The 21300-nt window shown below is 51.5% G+C and overlaps 1 protein-coding gene across 2 annotated transcripts in view; it reads right to left on the bottom strand.

The window, feature by feature from the left end:
- Nucleotides 1-21300, bottom strand: part of DENND11 (DENN domain containing 11) — a 41322-nt gene that overhangs the window by 5994 nt on the left and 14028 nt on the right. Inside the window, exons 4-9 of one of the 2 annotated variants that reach the window (XR_005066945.1) lie at nt 12033-12186; nt 10393-10531; nt 9255-9386; nt 8923-9073; nt 8224-8292; nt 5651-6264 (exon numbers count right to left, since the gene is read on the bottom strand). Coding sequence is in view for 1 of the 2 variants with exons in the window: in XM_037049054.1 (XP_036904949.1) it covers nt 6069-6264; nt 8224-8292; nt 8923-9073; nt 9255-9386; nt 10393-10531; nt 12033-12186 (841 nt within the window). In the remaining variant the exon portion in view is untranslated. Of the gene's footprint in view, nt 1-424; nt 6265-8223; nt 8293-8922; nt 9074-9254; nt 9387-10392; nt 10532-12032; nt 12187-21300 lie in introns of those variants that run through there. The other variant, XM_037049054.1, reaches the window with a different exon arrangement.

The following is a 21300-nucleotide window of genomic DNA, read 5'->3' as shown; positions in this document are numbered from 1 at the left end:
CACATGACATTTTAGGTGAATGTTCGAATTAAAACCACACTCACGCAGGCGTTACCTCTGCCGCGCTCTGCATATGTCAGTCACACACGGATAAAATACAGATCGTCTTAAAGTAACCTTTGGTGGGAAGAGACGTGAATCGAAAGGGCTTCCGTCCCTGCGGGGTCCTTCTCTGGAGGTCGTCTGATGGGACGGAGGGTGGCACAGGTGTTCCCGGCACCGGTTCCCACTTCCTGGAGCGCGTCTGTCCAGACCTCGGCCTCTGCCCGGAGGACAGGCGGACGGACGCCAGCAGCTCCCAGTTCCGTCCTCCCGCCCAGGGGCGAGGGCGGCGGGCGGCGTGCGGCCTGCGGGCCCTGCTCCGCCACTCCTTCCTACTACAAACCTCATTTCCTGGACCAGGGGAAGGACCGCAGCACACGGGTTCGTGTTAAAATGTGAATTTTAATCGTAAAAAGTGTTGTCTGTAAATATAGTTATATCCGCCCCCTCTGCACACAACTTGGTTTCGGGTATACACAGATATGACGAACACAGATGGTGTTTGTGCCACGGGACAGAATCGCTGCAGGAAACGTTTACCCCGAAGTTCAGGGCGACCCCAGCTTGAGGCCTTTAGAGTTACCACCGCTGAACACAGAGCAAGACTACCACACCTGTAAGCACTAGCACTGAGGGCACAATTTATCACAACCGACACCGATGTCATAATGTGAGGTAAGGGCTGGAAACAAAAATAGATTCCGTTTCGCTTATTGCTCGAACTCCAACACCGGGGCATTAATCAAAACACAGGCGTCGTGACATCTAAGGCGACCGGGACGTGACGCTTTTTTCTAACTTGGAAATAGAGGAAAACCCTTTTCCCCAAAGCTGACACTGTTTCTTTTCAGAAAAGGCTTAGTTCCCCAGACCTCCAAAAAGTGTAACCAGCCAGCTTGGGGTGAATAAGAAAGTTAATTTTGTTCTGTACTCTGTCCCCCTAATGTCACCTCCTACCCTGTCTGTCCAAAGGCCCAGAACCTGCACCTGCTGTCCCTGTGGCTTTCCTTGGGCTCGCTGGACCGGAACTCTCCCTGCCAAAGTTTTTAATGCTTTTATCTTTGCTTCATTCGCCCAGAGGACGTTTTCACTATCCTGTGAAGAAAATTCGCCATCAGCTAAGTCACTGCCCTCTGCCTAGTTTCCATTCTTTGGGTCTCTGGCCAATTTACAAAAATACCCCACCCCCTGCGTCTCCCAAGGGTCCTCAGGAAACAAAGAAGTGCATCCTTAGTCTCCATGCGCATCCCACAGCACGGGTGGTCCCCCAACCTCCTCCTACAGGGGTCAAGTCGTCTTCTGAATTGAGTTCCTATTACCTCTGGAAGGCCAGGCCCTGCCGAGCTTCTGGAATAAACTAAAGACAGGAAAGAGAGCTTAACTTCTCCATCATTATTCATCTATTCATGAGCAGTAGAATTTTCTGATTTCTTTTCTGAACGTGCAGCTTCGTCCAGCTGCCTGCTTTTTCCAAAAATGAATCAAAGTGCCAGTCACAAAGCTACGTCTCAACCCGCCCGCTGTTGTGCGAGAGTCTCACCTAAGGTTGGGGGCTCTACGTCGTCCTCTCCTAGGAGGGTCAAGTTCATCTCCAAAAGAGTGCTATTGCCATTTCACAGTCTTTGTTCACTCTCCAGAACATTTAAGTTATAAAACTTCTATGGGGGTCTCAGTTGCTTCCAAATTCCAAAACTGCCCATTTCTCCTAAAACTACAGCTGGGAAATTTCTTTCCATTTCAAGATCTGCATACTCATTTCATCACACAGTAATAATAATGATACAAAAATAAGCTTCCATTTCTTATAAGAAAAACATGAACCGAATTCACAGTTAGCCTTTTCCCATGCCGCTCTGCGCTCCAACAGCTCCTGGGAACGGAGGTATATTAGTAACACAAATGGAATATTAAAAGTCCTGACTTGGGAGTAAAAGGAGCCTGTGCCTCCTTGTCTCCCCCTACCTGAATCAGAAAAGGCTGTTCCTGTCCTCTGGCCCCAGGGTCCTCACCCACCCCAGGCCCCAGGTCACTGAGCAGAGAAGGGGAGGGGGAAAGCCGCGGCCTGGACTTTCCTTGGATTTGCAGCCCACCAGGGAGGGACCTCACAGGAAGATACAGCTGGGCGTGCTTGCTGGCCCACAGGTGAACTGTCTTGCTCCTTTAGAACCGTTGGCACGCTAAGGCAAGTTCACGGTCAGTCAGAACGCTGTCTCCTGGTTTCACCTCCCTCCTTTCCCTCTGCCAGGATGAGCTGTACCAGGACTGGAGAAAGCATCTCAATCTGTTCCCTGGGCCACGCGGTTTCATCAGAAAAAGAAAACTAAAAGGTCCCTGAGGTCTCGGCCTCTATCCGGAGTGCTCCTGTACTACCGTTAAAAGGTGAATTATTTACTGCCCTTTGCAAAAGCTTCCCAAAAGGCCTCGGTGGAAAGGTGAATAGTCTCAATTTTTTTTTATTGTGTTTGAAGGGCTTTCAGTGCATCAGGACAAATAGCCAGTTCGTCCTCATTGCCACTGGGAGGAAAAGCAGCCGTCTGGCTAGGATTTAATTGATCTTTATCTTCTAGCTAAAAAAATCACAGGTTGTCACACTGATAAATAAATCTTCCCAGGTGGTATTTGGAATTATCTGCACCCGGGGCTACAGTTCAGTTTCCCATCTTCACTCACGTGGACAAAAACAAGGTTAAGTTACAGATGCAAATTCCTGTGCTAAATGATTTCCACCAATACATCGGTGAGTCCCGTGCCCCCTCCCCGGCCAAATGGAGGAAGAGGTGCTGCAATGGGTGATGGGCGTGGAGGCACATGCCTCCTGGTTCCCAGAGCACGCAGGGGCCCCAGCTGTGCCGCCCTCGCAGGCACAGAACTGCCTCAGCAGAGCTCTGTGCTCCGTGAAAGCCAACGCTAACCCCCAACCCAGGACTTGGCCCACTCCTTCGAAACAGCGGGAGAGAAGCCCTGCCATTTCGGACTCCTTCCAAAGAAAGAGTTCCAAGCTAGAAGACCCGCAGACATTGTCACAAAGGCTGAATGCTGCCATCTGCCAAGCCGGCAAACTCAGAAAAACCCACTCTACCGTCAGTAACGCCCAAGGCTGGATTCCAGGTTTCACAAGGGCTCCTGCCACCGGACCTTCTTCCAGCGTGGTCTCAGGATGAGAGGGCGGCCCAGGGGTCAGGTGGGCAGTGTTCCCAGGTGGGCACATGGCCCCGGCCGGGGCACTAGAGCAGGCTGAAATTCCCCAGGGACGCCCAGCAGCCGAGGGGGGCCGTGTGCTCCAGCAACACCCCTCAGCCAAGGGACCGCACCCCATGGGAGGTTTCCAACCCCGTCCAGAAGGGCAGTGCTCACAGTCATGGTCCCTGGCCCTTCAGAGCTTACAGACCAGAAGGCAAGACCTCAAAGGACGCTCACCAGCACCTTCCTAACCACAGTGGATGGTTTCTCAGGAAGCATTTCAACAGTGACAGGAAACCACATCCACGTGGCCGCCAGCTTCTGCTGTCACCGCACAGGGACTCCTGCCTGGCACACCTCTTCCCCTTCTAGAAGACTGGCGGCCGATGATGCTGGGCTGGGCTGCCCACCTGAGGCACCGGGGAGAAGGCAGGGGAATGGCAGCGTCAGGTACAAAGGCAGCCTTCCAAGGTGACCTCTGTATCTCAGTCAAGGCAAGAAGTACTCAGGAGTGGACAAACCTGGACAAAGGTCACTTCAGAACCACCAAGCAGTCTGGGCAGCCAGGCAGAGGGGACGCCGCCCTGGATTCCTGGCCTCGCGAGGAAGCCGCAGTGCAGGGACGGAGCACAGGGTGGGGTCACATGCATTCTGCCTTGGAGGTGTGTTCCCCAGCAGGGCACCCAGACCCCAGCCCTCTGTACACGTGTGAGGACATTCCAGACAGACACCTGCCTGCACCAGTGTGGGGTTCAGAAGCCCAGGGTTCAAAGGGAACCACAGAAAGCTCGTTTTCGCCCCACTGCCTGTACTGTAGCACTTCCAAGCTTAGTCACAAAACCACAGAAGCCAAGTGTCCTCATGCAGACAGACCGCAGCAAAAGCACTAAAAAAGAGAATTTTTCCACCAGATTCCCCGATTCCATGGCAAGAGGATCGGCCTGCGTCCTCCGAGAGAACCTGACCCAACCTTTCACCCCTACCCTGCTCTGACCACCCACCCCCAGGCACATCAGAAACCCTCCAACCTCTTGGACCCCTCGAACAGCAGCCGGGACGCGGCCCCTTAGGAAGGCCGCTCTGAGAGGCAAGAGGAGAAGCGTGCTTTTCAAGGCAAAGCTCAGTGAAGCTTCAGCCTCGACACACAGATCTTCTTTTGTAAATGGGTGTGTTACTGACAGGACACTATGCCCACCCGGCAGGGGACAGAAACGGATGGGCGGTGCACCGTACACTTCAGTGCCCAGACGTAGCGAATCCACGTCTCTCTGCAGTTCCACACGTGAATTTCTGTAGTCCTGAATTCTGCGTTACGGAGCTATAGTGAAAGTAGTTCTGAGTAAAACAATAAGCCCTAAAAAGCTAGTCTTGAGATGAGACACGTGACCGGCCTGTCTGAAAGTTACCCCTGTGTGCTGTGCCCGGCAGCCTGGAGGGAGCGAGCTCAGACATGGGCAGACAGATACTCCGGGGACTGCTGGGCGGGAAGGGTACAGGGGAAGGCGTTATCTGCCACCTACAACCTAGCACCCCAAGTCCAAATCCTAAATTATGGCCCCAAGACTCTACTCCCAGGAGCTGGCTTCCTGTGCGCTGCCTCACCTACGCTGACCTCCAGCGAACGCCCAGCCAAAGGGAAGAGGCAGGGCCTGCGGGAAGGTGGCCGGGCCACCACCTTTTAGAGGAAAGCGGACACTCGTCCCTGTCGTTGGGGGGGTTCCCAACCACTTCCTGGGTGAAGGCACTGTCCTAGTGGCTCTCTGGCAAATCTGCTAGGTCTCTGGCCCAATTCCTTAGCTCAGGGAATGTCCTCTCTGCCAAGGGGAAGTTTGTACGGGCACCGAGCTGGTGCACGGCCTCGTCAGCGTGCTCAGAGCGCCTTGCTAAATTACGGCGTCCGGCGACTGGGCTCTGGTCCCGGGGCTCTGCTAGTGACGCCTCCCGGGGGCTCGTCCGGCTGGAGAGACATCTCCTCTACCCCGCACCCTGATTCCTCTATCTTCGGTGGCAGCCAATGCCACTCTTCAGAAACACCCAAAGGATGTCAAGAGGATGGTTAGCCCTTAATGGAGACTCATCTGGAAAACGAGTTTGCTCTGGCCCTCAGCAACCTGCTGACCCTTCCCAGGAGGCGGGGTCTCTGAGAAAGAGGGACATTACGCTGAGCGGCCGCCATCAACTTTGAGGCAAGTCTCGAGGCTTCATGCTACAATTTCAGTCGTCAGCTGACTGATAAGCAGCCTCTCCCTGTCATCCTGTCCTTAGGGAAGCTCGTACTTGGTGTCAGGAACATCCCCTTGTCCCACTTTGGGGTCTCTCCTCACAAGAAGACACAGACGTGTCCCAATAAACAGGAAGATGGATCTGATCCCAGAATGGGACTCCCAGAACTGACAAAAACCTCTAAAGGTCACGGTCTAGCTCCCACCATTGGAGCCACTCTGGGAAGACAGTGGTCCCATTCTTGAATACGTCAGGGGATGCAGACCACACAGGCTTCCTGGACTGCCCGCCCCAGTGTCTGCAGAGCTCAGCCACTCCTGGTGACACAGGGCCTTCGCCACCTCTCAGGTCACTCACAGGGAGGTGAGAGAATACACGTCGATGAGAACACCGGAGGCCCAGCCAGGCAGACTCCGTGGGACACGGTCAGTTCCCACATCGTAGGACACGAAACCCCGGCAGCCTCCTACCTCTCCAGGGCACGGGAAGAACAGAGACCGCCTAAAGTACATCTGATGGGAAGTATAAACAAGACTCCTTTGTGTCCACTTAATAAAAAACGAGCCGTCCGGGCCTGGGCTGAGTCCCGTGTGAGAGCGGCTCACCCGTCCAGCCTGCCCCTCCTAGGGGCAGCAGGGGTTGTCGATGACCAGCATGACGTCGATGCCGTAGGCCTCCAGCAGGTCCATGAGGAAGCTGCGGTCCCCCTGGGGGTCCAGGCCCATGCCCCGGGCATGCTCGGCGGTCAGCGTTTTGTCCTGACTGGCGGACACCTCCAGCAAAGTCTGGAATATCCGGTTGTTTTGCTCCAGGAAAAACCTGCATTCAAGAGGGAGATAGGGAGGGAGGGTGAGAAAAACAAAAGCTCGCCACACGGCCCGCACATGGGGACCACGCGACGCTGTTTTCTGTTCAGTGTGCCTTGAACTGGCTCCAAAATCCAGAAATCTTTTTTTTTTTAAAGAAAACAGGATCAAAGTTAAATGGAAGGGTTATTAAAATGCTATTAAGATTCGCAAAGAATCCACTGGCATCAATCAGGGTGTAATTAGCAAAACCTCTGAGCAAGGAACTGAAGGGCACCCGAGTGGCCCCTGAGCCACCTCGGACTAGACGCTGACACTGACGTCCACGCTCCAGAGGTGGAGCTCCCAGGAGCAGGGGCGGGAGCTGCAGGTCCCAACGCTGCCCTGGCTCACCACCATCCTTGGGTGGTTTGCTTGGATTATTTTTTTTTACTTATGCACAGAGCATGACCTCAATGTCACCAACTGCTGGCACTATGTGAGTGGGCGAGCCATGTTCAGGAAAGGGTTAAACATCAAGACTTTCCTGCTGTGTCCCACAGGGCTCTGGGGCTCTGCAAAGGTGACCCGCGCCCTGGAAGCTCTGGACACCCAGGAACTTCAGGTACAGGGGAGGGTGTCAAACCTGGAGGAGACCACTGGCTCTTTGCTCAATTCTCAGACACTATGTCTGAATGGCTTTCTAAGTGTGCATCGGAAAGCACACTGTCTTAGAAGCCCAGTAATGCACTTTGTAGAAAGATCAACAGTAAGCTTTCAACACCAAAGCCAGAGAGGGTGCTAACCGCAAGCGCTGCTCCCAACCCCCCTCCCAGGACACGGACGGGAAGCCCAAACAGGAAGCCACTGCAGTTCTGTCCTCATCACTGAGTGCTGTGTCATCAGATGCTTATAAATGAAACCAATGGACTAAGGGATGAAGGCCGGGCTCCTGCCTTGACCACCAACAGGTCCCAGGGAGAGATTCCAGTAGGTGCAAGAGCTGAGTTTTCAGATTATCCCATAATACTCAGTGCAGAGGACTGCTCTATTCAAAGGGAGCCGTGGATGAGGAGTCCCTGAGTCCTGAGCCACAGACAGAGCTTCCGTGCCGTGGACAAACCCCAGGACCCTTGTTTTCCCTGAATGACCTTCCCCTGCTGCTTTTCTTCACTGTTCTGCGTCCCCTGCTGACGGCATCTCGGGTTCTGGGGCTGGCGGCATGGGGCCCAGCTCTAAGTGCCCTGTGCAGTGTGAACACAGGAGGGACTGAGGATAAACCTGGTGCCTTGGAGGGGCCCCTGGTGGGCCTGCCAAGCTCAGTGAGCAAAAGGAACCTCGCAAAAGCTCCCATCACCTAACTGGGCAGGTCATGGCTGGTAGTCACACCCCACGTGTGTGGGTCCCTGAGCAAAGGCCAGTCTTTAAGAGGGCTCTACCCACTGTCCCCACACAGCCAGGATAACCTGCCTTTGAAACATCAGAGTAACTCCTCTTCCAGACCCTTCGAAGGCACGGCTACCAGCACCAGAGCGCCAACCACAGAGCCCCCCTCACTGTCGTCTTGGTCTCCCATCTCTGTGTGCTCTATGCGTTCATTACTAGCTACCCCGTACCCACCAATGAAAAAGAAGTATGTGCTTCTCCATTTGCCTTGTATCCAATCCCAGAGACTTCCCTGCTTTGCTTTGTCCCGCCTCCTTAGTCTGCCACCAGTTGGATTTCATGCAACCTTCTTTTTGTGGATTCTGATGGATAAAATAAGCTGCAAACGGCCACTCTCTGGAGCACATGAGAGTTTGTTCCCCAGCAATTGTTGTCAGTTTGGCTCAACACAGCCGCACAAATGCTCTGCAAGTGCAGGCAGTTCTCGCACTACAGCAGCAATAAAGGACCCCTTGGCCTGCGGCGGGACCCGGGACGGATCCAGGCCTACAGCGCTGGCGCTAAGGGTCCCTCGGGGAGGCCCCATGGCCCAGCCCAGGCAACTTACAGCACAAAGAGGTCCTCTTCACACGGGCTGTAGTCCTCCTCCACCTCCTGGGAGTACAGCAGCGTCTGCCTGTCGTGGGGAGTCCCCGTCAGACTGTGCGAGCTGCGAGGGCCCTCCTCGCCAGGTCATCACGCAGGTGTCTGCACAGGCCACCCCCTCCTGGGAGGGAGAGTGACCCCGAGGAGCACCCCCACCTGACCCCGTCCAAAGGCAGGGCGAGGAGGGACTGGAAAATACAGGGCTGGGAGTCAAAACTCCATGGGCCCAGGGCTGGTTCTGGCCCTGTGCCCCCTGAGGCAAGGGACAACCCTTCCAAAGTGCCCGTCCAGCAGGGATGAAAATGAGGCTGCTCATTTCACAGGAAACCAAATGCAGGGAATCACACAAGGGGAAGCACGAGTGAGCGTTCAGTGCTGTGGCGCCCACACCAGACGCTCAGGGCTCGGCCTTCGGATGTCCACCAGAAAGGAGTCCCCCCGTGGGTCTGCTGCCCTGTCCAGAGACTTCAGGGGGCAGGGGGCGTGGCCTCCGCACTGCCTGTCGCCCAGGTGGCAAGCCCACTGCCAGGAGTGAGCAGTGAGGGAAGGGGTAGGTGGCACGGGTTTGACCGAGGCCCTGGCTCAGAGGTCCCACCTGGGGGACGTCGGTCAGAGTGTGCGCTGGCCGTGCCCGCACATGCCACCGGCCCTGGCCAGCTACCTCTGCTCATTGAGCCTCCGGTACTTCTCCCGGTCAGCACTGTTGATCTTCAGCAGGGGCTGCAGGTGGTCGTGGTGCGTCTTCACGTTCTGGTTGTCCACGTAGACGTCGTACAGGTCTCGCTTCTCCTCGAAAATCTTCTCTGTGGTGCCTGTGGGACCCGCGGTCAGGAGGTGGGACCCCGAGGCTGTCACGGAAGGCACCAGCTGGGCCCACCAGGGAAACCAGGAGCCGGGGAGCCCGAAGCCCGTGAGCAGAAGGGCCCTTGGGGAGCTGGGAGGCCGTCCTCTGGGTAGGGACCTGGGGGTGGGAGGTTGGGGGGGCGTGCTTACAGGCCACGTAGGACACCTCCACCTCCAGGCTCTCGATGTCAGCCACGTTCACGTAGAAGAAAGGCTTGGACTCGGGGATGGTGCCCCCGATGCCAGGCAGCGAGACGTTGGCCAGGCAGCAGCAGCAGTACACTGCAAGGTGGAGACAGTGACGGAGGGAGTCCGTCCCTCCAGGCCCCTCCTCCTCCTGCAAAGCCGGCTGGCCACCTCGGAGCAGCCAGCCTCCTCGGTTGCTAATGAGGGCCTGGCCTTGTGCCGTCCTGGTACTGGAGGAGCCAGGGTCCTGCTTTCTGAGGATATGGTGGGCAGGGGGCACTTTTAGGTGCCATGGCAGAACCTGATCTCAAGGCCGCTCCAGTGATGCCCTACCAAACCCAGCGGATGGGTCTCAGCCCTCAGCGCAGCTGGGCTGGCTTTGGACGCGGCACTGCTGACCTTGTCCACACCCTCGCCCACCATAACCCTTCCACCTTCCCGTTCCTGCCTCCTGACATTCCACCTCAGTCCCCTCTGTCTGCCACCTTTACAGTTCCCATCCTGTGCCTGCACCATAAACCCGGACATGCCTCTGCCCACTCACTGTCCCCACAGGACGCCATCCACCCCGGGGTCACCAGTGCAGTATGAGGACCTGTCAACTTCTTCACAGCCCATCTGTTCCCCTGGGAGGCTGACCCAGTGGCACCAGTGCCCCGTGGATAGTGCCAGACGGCCTCACCGGCAGCCCACGCTCACCAAGTCCAAGGCTAGCTCTCACACCTCCTACACCACCCTGGTCCCCGTCTGGTGGCCCCACCATCCTTGTCATCCTAGACTGGTCTTGCATCACAACCTCACACCTGTCAGAATCCCAGAACCCAACCACACCCCATTCATTGTCAAGTTCATCCCTTAAACATGAGGACATCTAGAATCCACCTTCTCTGCAGAAGCTCAGACCCTAATCTGTCACCAGACTACGGGTAAGTCACCCAGCCCATCTGCATCGTCACCACAGCCCACGTCACTCCCAGGCTTGAAATCCGTGACCCCCTTGATAAAGCCCCCAGCTCTTCTGAACTCGGTCAACGAAGGAAAGACACAAGCAGCTTCTGCCCTGGGGACCCAGGAAGAGCCCCGGACACCAGCCTCTCCTTACCTCTGTAGCACACGACACCCACAGGAGGGGGAGAAAATATCAAAATGCGCTTTCGAAGTAAGGCGAACTTCCAGAGGATGAGGATCTGCTCTCCGAAGAACTTGATGAACTGAGACATGCAGCCGGCTGGGTGTGTGATCTGAAAAACAGCAAAAGGGAGGCGGGGTGGTGGGGGGGACAGCTCGTCTGAGCATCATTGGGGAAAATACTCAATACAGGCACGTGCAAACCTGGAAATAAAACCCCCAGAGTACAACCAAAAAGACGCAGGGATGGTTACTTCCACATAGAATGGTGTTTTCCTCTTTCAAAGCCTCACCCTGAAACCAGATTTCTACAACTCAAATGCTCCCCTGATGCTGGAGTTCCAGTTCAAGGATGGTTAACTACTTCCCTCAGGAGAGAGTGGTGCCAAGGACGCAGGACTGGACGTAACTTCTTAAGCATCAGAAATACATGTGCCTGTGAAGTGACAGGACACCTCACCGAGGACATTCAATGCACAGACGTTACTGAGCACTGGGAGGAATACAATGGCGAGCAAACAGCCCCAGGTTAGGGCCCCAAATATATCAGGACTGGCTTCTGTGCGTAATGCACAGGGAGCAAGGCCCACAGGGCCTGTTGGAGGAGCGGCCTGCCACACTTCAACTCCGACCATCGTGCTTTCCACGCTAAACGCGCGGGGGCCTGTCAGCTAGATCAGCACAGTACAGAGGCCCTCAGTCCGACTGCCTGCCCACAAGGAACTCGGAGTTCCCAGCAGCTATGTGAGCTCAAAAGTGGATACACTCCCCCAGTCGAGTCTTCAGGTGAGACCCCTACCCCGGCTGACATCTTGGCTGTGGTCTCACAAGAGACCACAAAGCTGAGGACCCAGCTAAGCCATGCCTGATTCCTGACGCACCCAAACTGTAAGATAATAAATAGGCACTGGTTTAAACCATTAATGTGGGAGCACCACTGGCCATGCCTTCCCTCAGTCTGGACTTAGCCTCCCTCACTTTCTGCCTTGCCAGACACTTCCGGGGCTGCCTCCTCTTCCAAGAGGCCTTCCCAGATTTCTCCCTTGAACTCAGGACCTAATTTCTCTACCAAAAGGCTGAGGTGTCCACACGGAAGGTGGGGAGGAGCTTCAAACTCACAGTCATCTTTGTTCCCTGCCAACACCTAACACTTGGCCAGGTGTTTTGTTAACTGTAAACAAACTTATTCTGGTACAAAGGCAAAGTACTTCAGGAAAAATACACAATAAAGCAATATCCAAAATACTGTCACTAAGAAATATCATGCCTGTTACAATGCTTTATTGTTAGCTCAGATGTCTGACCTTAAAATATCTGAAGCAAGAATCAACAGAATCAAACCTGCCTCTCCTCGACCCCCAGGAATCTACCAGGACTGCCTGTGAGTGCAGTTTTGCACCATGATGGTGAAGAGTCTAGAAAGCATATTGTTTCAGAGAACCTGCTTTATGTTTTCAAAGAACCCAAATGCTGAAGTTAGCAATGCTACTTATTCTATCAAAAGCAGACTTTGGGCATGAGCCCAATACATAATTCCTTATTAATTAAGAAAATAATTAAGTGCTACTGTACACAGACACGAGCCCCGGGCATGTAAGGGGCGGCAGACCTCACCTTCATCTCAGGGTACATGTACCGGTGGATGGACGGCAGCCAGTAGACGGGGGGCAGGCTGCCACCTCCCCCGGGACCAGCGTGGAGCACCCCCTTCTTGTCCTCGTAGAAGGCAGCCAGGTGGGAGTAATGTCCCGGCGTCTCCAGCTGGTGTCTGCAAACACACAGGTGCACAGTGAGACAGGCGGCTGCCTCAGCTTGGCCACTCGCCAGCCCCTCTGCCCGGCCCTGACAACTACACCACGTAGGGGCAAAGGCCTAGGTAAACTGAAAAGGCCCCCTTTTTGAGGTTGCGCAGGATGCCTCCTCGGGAATTACACAAGAGCCTTGGGGAAAGCTCCAGCGTGGGGTCTGATACCGCTGTCTAACTCATTCCCCTTCTCATGGGAAACGGGCAGGATTCACGGACTGTGACTAATGCCTTTGTCTGTGAGCGGGGTAGGCTGGGGCCCGGCCGTGTGGGCTTCCCAGAGCGTGGCCGTGGGCCAGGAGAGGGGTGACTTGGAAGACCACCGATTCCCTGCTTCAAGCTGCCCTTTGTTTACGACTCATGCTGGCTGGCTTGGTCGTTATAAAGGAATACGAGGAAGCTTGCCCCACAGTGTCCCAAAGAAGAGGAAACCATCATTGTAGGACGTCACTAAGGGCTCAGAACTTCTGCACCAAGTTACAAATAAAACGCTCAGAATCTCTTCTCTTTCTACCCCCCATCCTGCTTGGGGTGGCAGGGCCTTGGCGGTGGGCGGCCCTGACCCCTGACCCCCAAACCAAGAAAACTACACTGAGGCCCCTGACCATTTGGACAGTGGAGAACCCTGCCTTCCAGGCGAATGTAGGAGCACAGTGAGTATTATTTGGCCCTATGTTTAATGGGGGTGTTAAGGGTTGAACAGCGTCCCCTCCCCACCCCCAAATATGTTGGAGGCCTCAGACTGTGACCTTATATGGAGAGAGGGTCTTGGTTTAGGTGGGTCTTACACCAATATGACTGGGATATTTCTAAAAGGGAAATTTGGGCACACAGAGACACCCATGAGGAGGATGTCATGAGAAGATGAAGGCACGGGCCAGGAGGGATGACCTACAAGCCACAGAGGTCAAGATCACCAGCAAACCGGACCCTGGGAAACACATTCCTGTGGCTGTAAGTCACCCAGCACCCGGCACTTAGTTTCAGCAACCCTGGGACACTAACATTGGCAGGAATTCAAACAGGCACTTAAACCTTTTTATTAGCCTATTTGTATTTTCGTGGCACCCTGCAATTTCTATCACGTGGAAACAAAAAAGAACTGAGGTCCAGCTTTATTGGGCAAGGGGCGGCGCCCCTGCTTGCAACTGGGCCCGACCATTGAAGACTGACTAATGCAGGCAAGCTCCCCAAACTGCCACGGTGGCACAAACCACTCCGATCGGAGATTGTCACCATCCAGCTGGCAGCTGGCCACCCCTCCGGAGTGACTCAGAGCTCCCGGGTCCAGTCCACGCCTGCCATTTCGCGTCTGCGAGATCTCAGGCAACTTGCTAATCATTTTAAAATCCACTATTTTCTCTTTCCTTGCACTACATTTTAGTGGACGCCGGCGCCACCTCGGTATTTTTCTGAGCTGTAAGTGGGATCAGGTAGAAAAAGCAGCTGGTGCCGTGCGTGACACGTCAGTCTCCCAGAGAACTACGTTCCTTCTTCCCAGCTCTCCTGCGGAGCCCAGCCTCGGTGCTGGGAGGGCTCAGGGCCTAGGTAAATGGGGACGATTCTGGGCGAGCCCTGGGACAGACCTTCAGGCAAACTTACACTTTAAAGAGAAAGAAACCACCAACTGTGTTCCACAAACGATTCCTGAAATAAGGCTCTCCCTGATCAGCAGCTCCCTGACTCAGGGCTCCCCCGTCAGCTCTGTGCAAGGAGGCTGTGATGCGTGAGGACCCCGCAGAGGGCGCTTACAGCCCTTTCTCTCCTTCTCACAAAATGCTTGGGTGTGGACGGGAATCCGCGGTGACTCAGGTGTGTATCTCCAGCTGAGCAGATGGGAGATTTCAGGTACTTTTCAGGGCGGGGGGGGGCGGGGGGTGTGTCAAATCAATGCAATTTTGATTCATACAAAATAACACAAAGATGATTAAGTTCAAGGATGTTTTCCTTAGGACCTAATTTCCCTAAAAAGAACAGTGAGAATCGTTTCATGGTATTTTTAATAATGCATTTTCTTCGTCAAAGGGGGGGCTGCCTCAGGGTAATTTATGTGAGACTTGGTCATTTCCCAGGCTTGTTGTTGACGTGCTGCTCCAATGACCGTCTTTTCTGTGTGGCCACGTCAAATGCTGTGCCACCGGGGATGTCCAACCCACAGCCCGTGGGCTACATGCGGCCCGGGATGGCTATGAAGGTGGCCCAACACAGAATCATGATTTTACATACAACTTTTTTTAACTCATCAGTTTGTGTTAGTGTTTGTGTATTTAGTCTGTGGCCCAAGACAACTCTTCTTCTTCCAGTTTGGCCCAGAGACGCCAGGAGGGCCTCCCCCTTGAACCAAGGTTCTAAAGGGAAGCTCTAAGTTAGAGTCCTGTAGACTCTAGTCCTGTCGTCCTGCTGCGGGACCCTGCCCCCTGACAGCCACCCCTGACCGACGGAGCCAAACAGGAACAGGAAGAACGTGAACTGCGGACTAGGAGCACACACATCAATACAAATCGGCATTTCCTGCATAAATGCTAAACAAGTGTGGTGTGAAAGCCTGGAACTTCAAACACACTATGGATTCTGCAATAAACAAGCCTGGTCATCAAACCGTACTACGGAGACACACCGAAAGACACTGAAGCAACGCTGAGCGTGCCCGAAGGTAAAGTGGGCGTCAAAGAGGACTCAAAAGGAGACCTTCCTGGTGAGCTTACCCATAAGGAGGCACGGATGACGACACCACCATGTGGAGACGCAGGCCGAGCATCTCTGGGAGATGTCCAAGAAACGTGACATTGTAACTGACATAACCTAGGCTACTGATCTGGGCCATGGCTTCTGGGCCACATCAAGGATCCCCGGTGGGACCAGAGTTACTGGCAGTCTCCTTAAACCCAGAGTCCCTTCACGGATAACACACTTGTGTGGCCATGCAGACACCCATTGCAACTTTCCCCGCCACACCCAGCAGTAAGCCACCCGGCGAAAGAATGAGAGGTGGCCCCGTGCAAGGATGACGCACCACCGCTCCAGTGCATCCACCCTCCGTGCGACCCAGCCTGTCTTCGGGCTTTGCAGGTGCAGAAAAGCGCACATTCCCGGGGACGGCTGGTGCGGATCCAAAACGGTCTCACCTTCTGGAGGATCCCTTGCAACTTGTATTAAATTGTACACTGTAAAGGCTAATTAAGCCTTTGACCCAAAGATGCCATTTCTAGGAATGGGGCCAAAAGGACAGTATGTGGATATGAACAATCATTTGCCTACAGGGTGCTTGTTTTACAGTGGTGAAAAGTAACAAACTACCTAGAAGCCCCCAAAGGGTGACGTAGTTAAATAAATTGTGGTCGCCTGTGTGCTGACATGCTATGAGCCCACCCAAATGACACTGAGGACTGTCCCTCATGACATACTGAAAGGCTAACATAGCAAGTTAGAAAATTTAAACAATGAGTGATGCATTTTCTAAAAAATTACCGTGTGCATATTTACACAGAGGAAAAAGACTAGAGGAATGTAAATGTTAACAGTAGATATGACTGGTTGGTGGGATCATATTCTTGTTTCTTTGAGTTTTTGTCTTATTTTTCAAAGTTTGATCACTACATGTTAATTTTGTATTTAGTCTTTTTAAGCATTTTGTTATGGAAATTTTGAATTATGTGCAGAGAGTAGAAAGAAGACAATAATTAACCCTTTATCGACTCATCACTTAGCTTCAACTGCAACCAATGTTTTATCAACAGGGTCACATCTGTGCCCTACTTCCCAGTCTACTCCTTCTCCTGAAATATTTTAAAGCAAGTCTCTCACCATAACACTTCACCTGTAAATACTTGGGGACGCATCTCTGATGGAGAAAGTCTACTTGCAAAATATCACCACCATGCCTAACAACATTAACAATAATAATAATACCTTAATATAAACTGATACCCAGTCTACATTCAAATTATACCCACCATCCCCAAAATGTTGTTTTACAGTTAGTTGTTTGAATCGAGACCTAAGCAAGGCCCAAAAATGTCATGATGTGTCCTAATTCCTTTTATTTTACAACCTTCTGTCTTCCATTTTCTAAGTTTTTTTAATATCATACAGTAGCTCTCCAATATTTTCTAATTATTAAGAAACAGTTATAGAAAGGACTCTCTCACTAGAAGATATTGAAGCCAAGAGTTGTAGGAGAAATACTAATAAATAAGTTTGTGATATCAGAGACAGCAGAAATAAGAATGAATATAGAACAGAGGTCAGGTGTTTTCAGAAGTACAGTCTGGTCAACTTCTATAGACGTCAGGGCTGTGAGCAAGCCTGGTCCCTGCCCAGACCCCAGCCTCGCTCCTGACGCTGCTCTCTTTTCCTCGTGCTCTGCCCTGCAGGTCTCTCCTCTCACGTGGCCTGAGCCCTCTGCAATCCACAAGCTGGAAAAGCTGTCTAGGTATAACTCACAATCTAGAAGCCAGAAAAAGATGACTGAATTCAATGAGGAAAAGAATCTGCATGGCAAAAAAGTAATGTCACACAATAAAGACCAAAGTGGAAAAATATTTCCAATTTCTATCACAACGAACAAAGCCCCCATTATACAAAGAACTTGCTCGAAATTAGGTGTTAAAAGGCTAATAACCAAAAACAAACATAGCAAAGGCTGGGAACAGTTCACGGAAAAGACAAATGGCTCAAACTCAACTTCCCTTATAAGAATAAAAATGAAAATTAAAACTACTCACGTACCATGTTTTACCTAGCAAAATGCCCAAACCCCAAAACTTTGGGAAACAGCACGTCCCTGAGCTACTGCAGGGCATGCAAAACGGTACAGTCTGCACGGAAAGCAATGTGAGGACGTCTGTTGTCATTACAAATACACAGACCCTTCGGACCACCAATTTCATTTCGGGGATTTGACATGCACATGCTCTGCTCACATGTGAAACGATACCTGTTAGTGGGTACTCGGTGCGGCATCATTTGTAACGGAACCAAGTGTCTGTCAATGTAAGACTTGACAAAGAAAACATCGTTCTCTTACATGGGGCACCTTTACAACAGGAAGAAACAATGAGGAAACTCATCATCAAAGACAGGAGAGATGAGAAGACCTACCAGATGCACCACTGAATGGAAGGGGAAGGTACAAAACGTGTACACCTGCTACTTTTTGTATGAAAAGGGGGAAATGAGGATCTAAATCTGTGTTTGCATAGACACGTACACAGAGTCTAGAAAGAGACACAAGACTCTGACAGTGATTCCGGGGGATATTGGATGGATGTGGGAACTGGGTGAAGACTCTTCATTGTATGCCATTCTCTTCTTCCCTTAGTAACAGAACCTTCCAAATTTTAGCTGCTCACATGGCCACCACATTAAGGACCACATTTCCCAGACTCCCTTGCTGCTAGGCGTGGCTAGTGACTAACAAGTGGCCAATGGAAGATGAGCAGAAGCCATGTGTTCCTGGGATGTCTGCGTCTTGTGCCTTCCTGCACAAAATAGGACTTGCTAACAAGCAGGTCTCTACTGTGTGGATGTAGACACTTCTCTAGAACATGGCAGAAGACAAGGCAAAGCCTGGGGTCCCGGGATGACCCAATAAAACAGAGCCAGCCACCTACCATTCCGGAGTGCTTCTCTCCTTTAGGGACTATCATGCTAAAAAAAGCTGTACTTCTGTCTTATTTGATTCACTGCACTTTGGAGGTCTTTGTTAAAGCAACTTTGCCTAACTAAAGTGATACCCAGAAATGAGTTACCGCAGTGTCAAAACCATGTTGTGGCATCGGCTTAGCAGCTGGCAAGGGAAGGTGGTATCGAAATGGATATTGCAGACTCTAAGGCTGGGCAGCAGGGCTGCCCCTGCTACACTGTAGCAAAACATTTACTAAAACTTCAGTAACTTTGAAGACAGGTCCTATGTCACCTGAACGTGGAGCTTTAGGGGCAGCCCTGGGAAACAGGATGCTGATTGCTCCCTGCTGGTTTTTAGTGAGCTACTCTAAGAGCAAGATGAAAACAGGCCAGAACTGGCAGGTCCATAAGCCAAAGTGGAAGGAAATACAGCCCAAGGGGAGTGTATTCTCCCTGAGCCCTGCCATGTAAATTAATTGAGACTCTAATCAGCAATTGGGACTAGAAAAGCCAATTGCTTCTGTACCCCAAACACAGGAGATAAGAATTTCTCTCGAGGCCTCTCTAGTTAAGTTTATTCTTGGCCAGACACTGGAGTCAGACCATTTGTAAAAATGAGACTGAGGGTCCCATCTCCAGGGAGTTGCCCATAAAATGAGGCAAAGATGAATGGGCCGAGAACAGACACCAGGAACTAATCTGCAGTCCACCGGCCTAAAAACAGACCCACGAGAGACCCCTGGCAGCAGGTACTTACCCCTGGAGCCAACTGGCAGCAAACGGAACGCTGTTCAGTTTCTGAGGGATGTATATATATGGTCACATGGCCGGCCTGAAAAGTCTGTGACTTTCCGACCCTTAAAGAAACCACTAGACCCCCGATCTACACGAGCAGAAAAAGCGTTCTAGAGCTATGCAGCCCCAGGAAGCGGTTCAGAAGTAGTCCTGCAGGAAGGTGGCCGAGAGGATGCTGGAGAGCATTGCCAAAGGTTTGCCAAAGGTTAGCCAAAGGTTAGCCAAGGGGCCTCCGCAGCCCCTGCTGGCGGAGCTGTGTTATTGCGGTTACGGACTAACGATGGCATTTCGCATCTTCCCTTTCCAAGCAGGAGTCAATGTGGTGGTTTCTACTCCAGCTTCCATGCAGCGTTTGGGAGGTGGGGAATGGATGAACTTGTCTCTTCCTTCATAGGTCTCTAACGGGGAGCAGCGTGCCCTCGTCTAATGAGAAGGACTGCCCACCTCACACAGAAGTCCCGGGGTTTCGGCCTGAGGCATTCACTGAATGAAGCTCTGTGTCCCTCTTGGGGTGGGAAAAACGTTCTCCATGTGTGGGAAGGCGAGTACACGTGGGAACCTCAGCAGCCAGAGGGGCAAACAGAAGCAGGGGTTGCTAATTTCCCCTCCAAATCCATTCTTCCCACTTGCTGTTTGTAACAGAAGCTGCAGGATTTTCATTGGTCAGCAGGCTGCCCACCTAGGGATGACCTTTCCTGGTCCCCTCTGCTGTGAGGCATGTCTCTGTGACCAAGAACGTGACAGTGGAATGGCAAGTGATGTAGGCGACTTCCAGGTGTTTCCTTCCCCCTGTGGGCCGGAATCAGATGTGTGGCCCTGAGTGGCGTTGAGAAGAACAGCTCAGAGGACAGGAAATGCTCTTAGAACTTGGTGGAGCACTCAGAGAAGCAGCGTGGGTCCCGGAACGACTGCAAGGAAGCGCAGGCTGCCCACCCGGCACCTGCCTCTCTGTGCACTGTCCCCGAGGAGAAGGACCTTCTGCCTCATCTGCGTCACTGTATCTCGGGGCCTCTGTTACCACCATTTAGCCAGGACCCTGATTAATACCTCCATGTAATTTTAGAATGTACTGCTTATTAGGGAAATTCATTTTTTCCAAAAGAATAATATTTTTCAAAGTGTCAGGATCCCATTAAAAATTTTTTTTTACTCTATAATATTACTTCTGGAACACAAAACTAAATATTTTAAAGAGAGGAAACGACATATGCTGGAAGGTGTCTACCACAGCTTCCAAATGTAGAGAAACATGCTAAATGTTCAACTCTAGGGAATAAATGAGTCAACTTTTGGGCCAGTGCTAGCTTTATAAGCTATTAAAATTATTATCAAATGATAGATAATATGGAGAAAACATATGCATAACTGGTGCTCCTGAAAAAGAAAATTCATGCAATGGAAAAGTTGAATTATTATAGAAGGAAAGCTTCCTGAAACTAAAAATAAAAAAAATGTATCTGTAGATCCAAGGGAACAAACTATCCCAGGAAAAATAAAAAGTTCAGAAACAACAAAGGTAAAGAAAGGACCCAAGGCACCCGGACAGCAGCAACTTCCCCGGAACAATGGGAGTAGAAGGCAGCACAGCATCCCATGCAGCCTCCCGAGAGGAAGGAAGGAAGACTCAAGCTCGGAACCAGCCGAGAGGAAAGGGAACAAAAAGATGAAGCAGGCGAGACCTCGGAGGAGGCAGGGCCCACAATCCTTTCGGGAGAAAAAAAAAAAAGTGCTTGATGGCACAGTCCAGCCAATCAAGAAATAAATCAAGTCAGGAACTCAGGAATGGAGCAAGCCACGTGGAGCCCCGGGTGTGGTCGGAAATACGCAGCTCGGACTGGAGAACTGTGGGCATTACGACCCTGAACTCCATGCCATGGGTCTTGCACTCTACAGACAGACACGGGAGGGAGGGGAGGCGCCGGGCGGGCGTAGGAGACAATGGACTCTGTCAGCAGTTGAAACGCCATTTACAAACCAGTGATACCTGTCCAAAGGTTTCTGCACTTTGCTGTACATGTTATTTCTCAATCAAAGTAAGAATGGCACCACCGCTTCCTGCTTTCCATCCAATTTTTTCTTAATTAGGGGGGACACGGATCAAGAAATAATATATATTACTGTGGGAAAAAAAATTCCCTTAAAGTTTGATAATTCCTTCAGTTTCATTTCCTCTTTTCCTGATAGATACAAGTAAAATTAAATACAGTTTGTGAACATAGGTTGCCAGTTGATCATATTAAATCTTCATAAAATATAAACCCTAGTTTTGTAAAATTATTTCTATTTTAGAATGGCATTTGCCACATATTGAGAATGGATATCTCTCTTGAGTGCTAAGATTTGGGAGGATTTTTAAAATTCACTTGCACTTCTATATAAATTATTAATAGACATGTGTTTCCCCACAAGCAGTAAATTTCATGTTCTTTCAAAGGTAATGATCAAGAAAGGTTACTACATTAACGATCAAAATAACGACAAATTTTCAAAATAGAGTATGATGCAAAGGATGTATTTTTTAAAACGCACGCCTGCATACATAGGAGAAAAGAGGCAAATGTGCTAAAATTTTAACAGTGCTTTAGGGTTTACGGATAGATTTCTCCTTCAAAAATCTGAAAGGAAACCGGAATGCTCAGATCATGAAAAAGAATATTA

The sequence above is a fragment of the Sturnira hondurensis genome, unplaced genomic scaffold, assembly GCF_014824575.4.
Source record: "Sturnira hondurensis isolate 20B ecotype Veracruz unplaced genomic scaffold, ASM1482457v3 Scaffold0006437, whole genome shotgun sequence".
Classification (NCBI taxonomy): domain Eukaryota; kingdom Metazoa; phylum Chordata; class Mammalia; order Chiroptera; family Phyllostomidae; genus Sturnira; species Sturnira hondurensis.
Note: the sequence above shows the minus strand (reverse complement) of the source record. Positions and strands in the feature narration are given on the sequence as shown.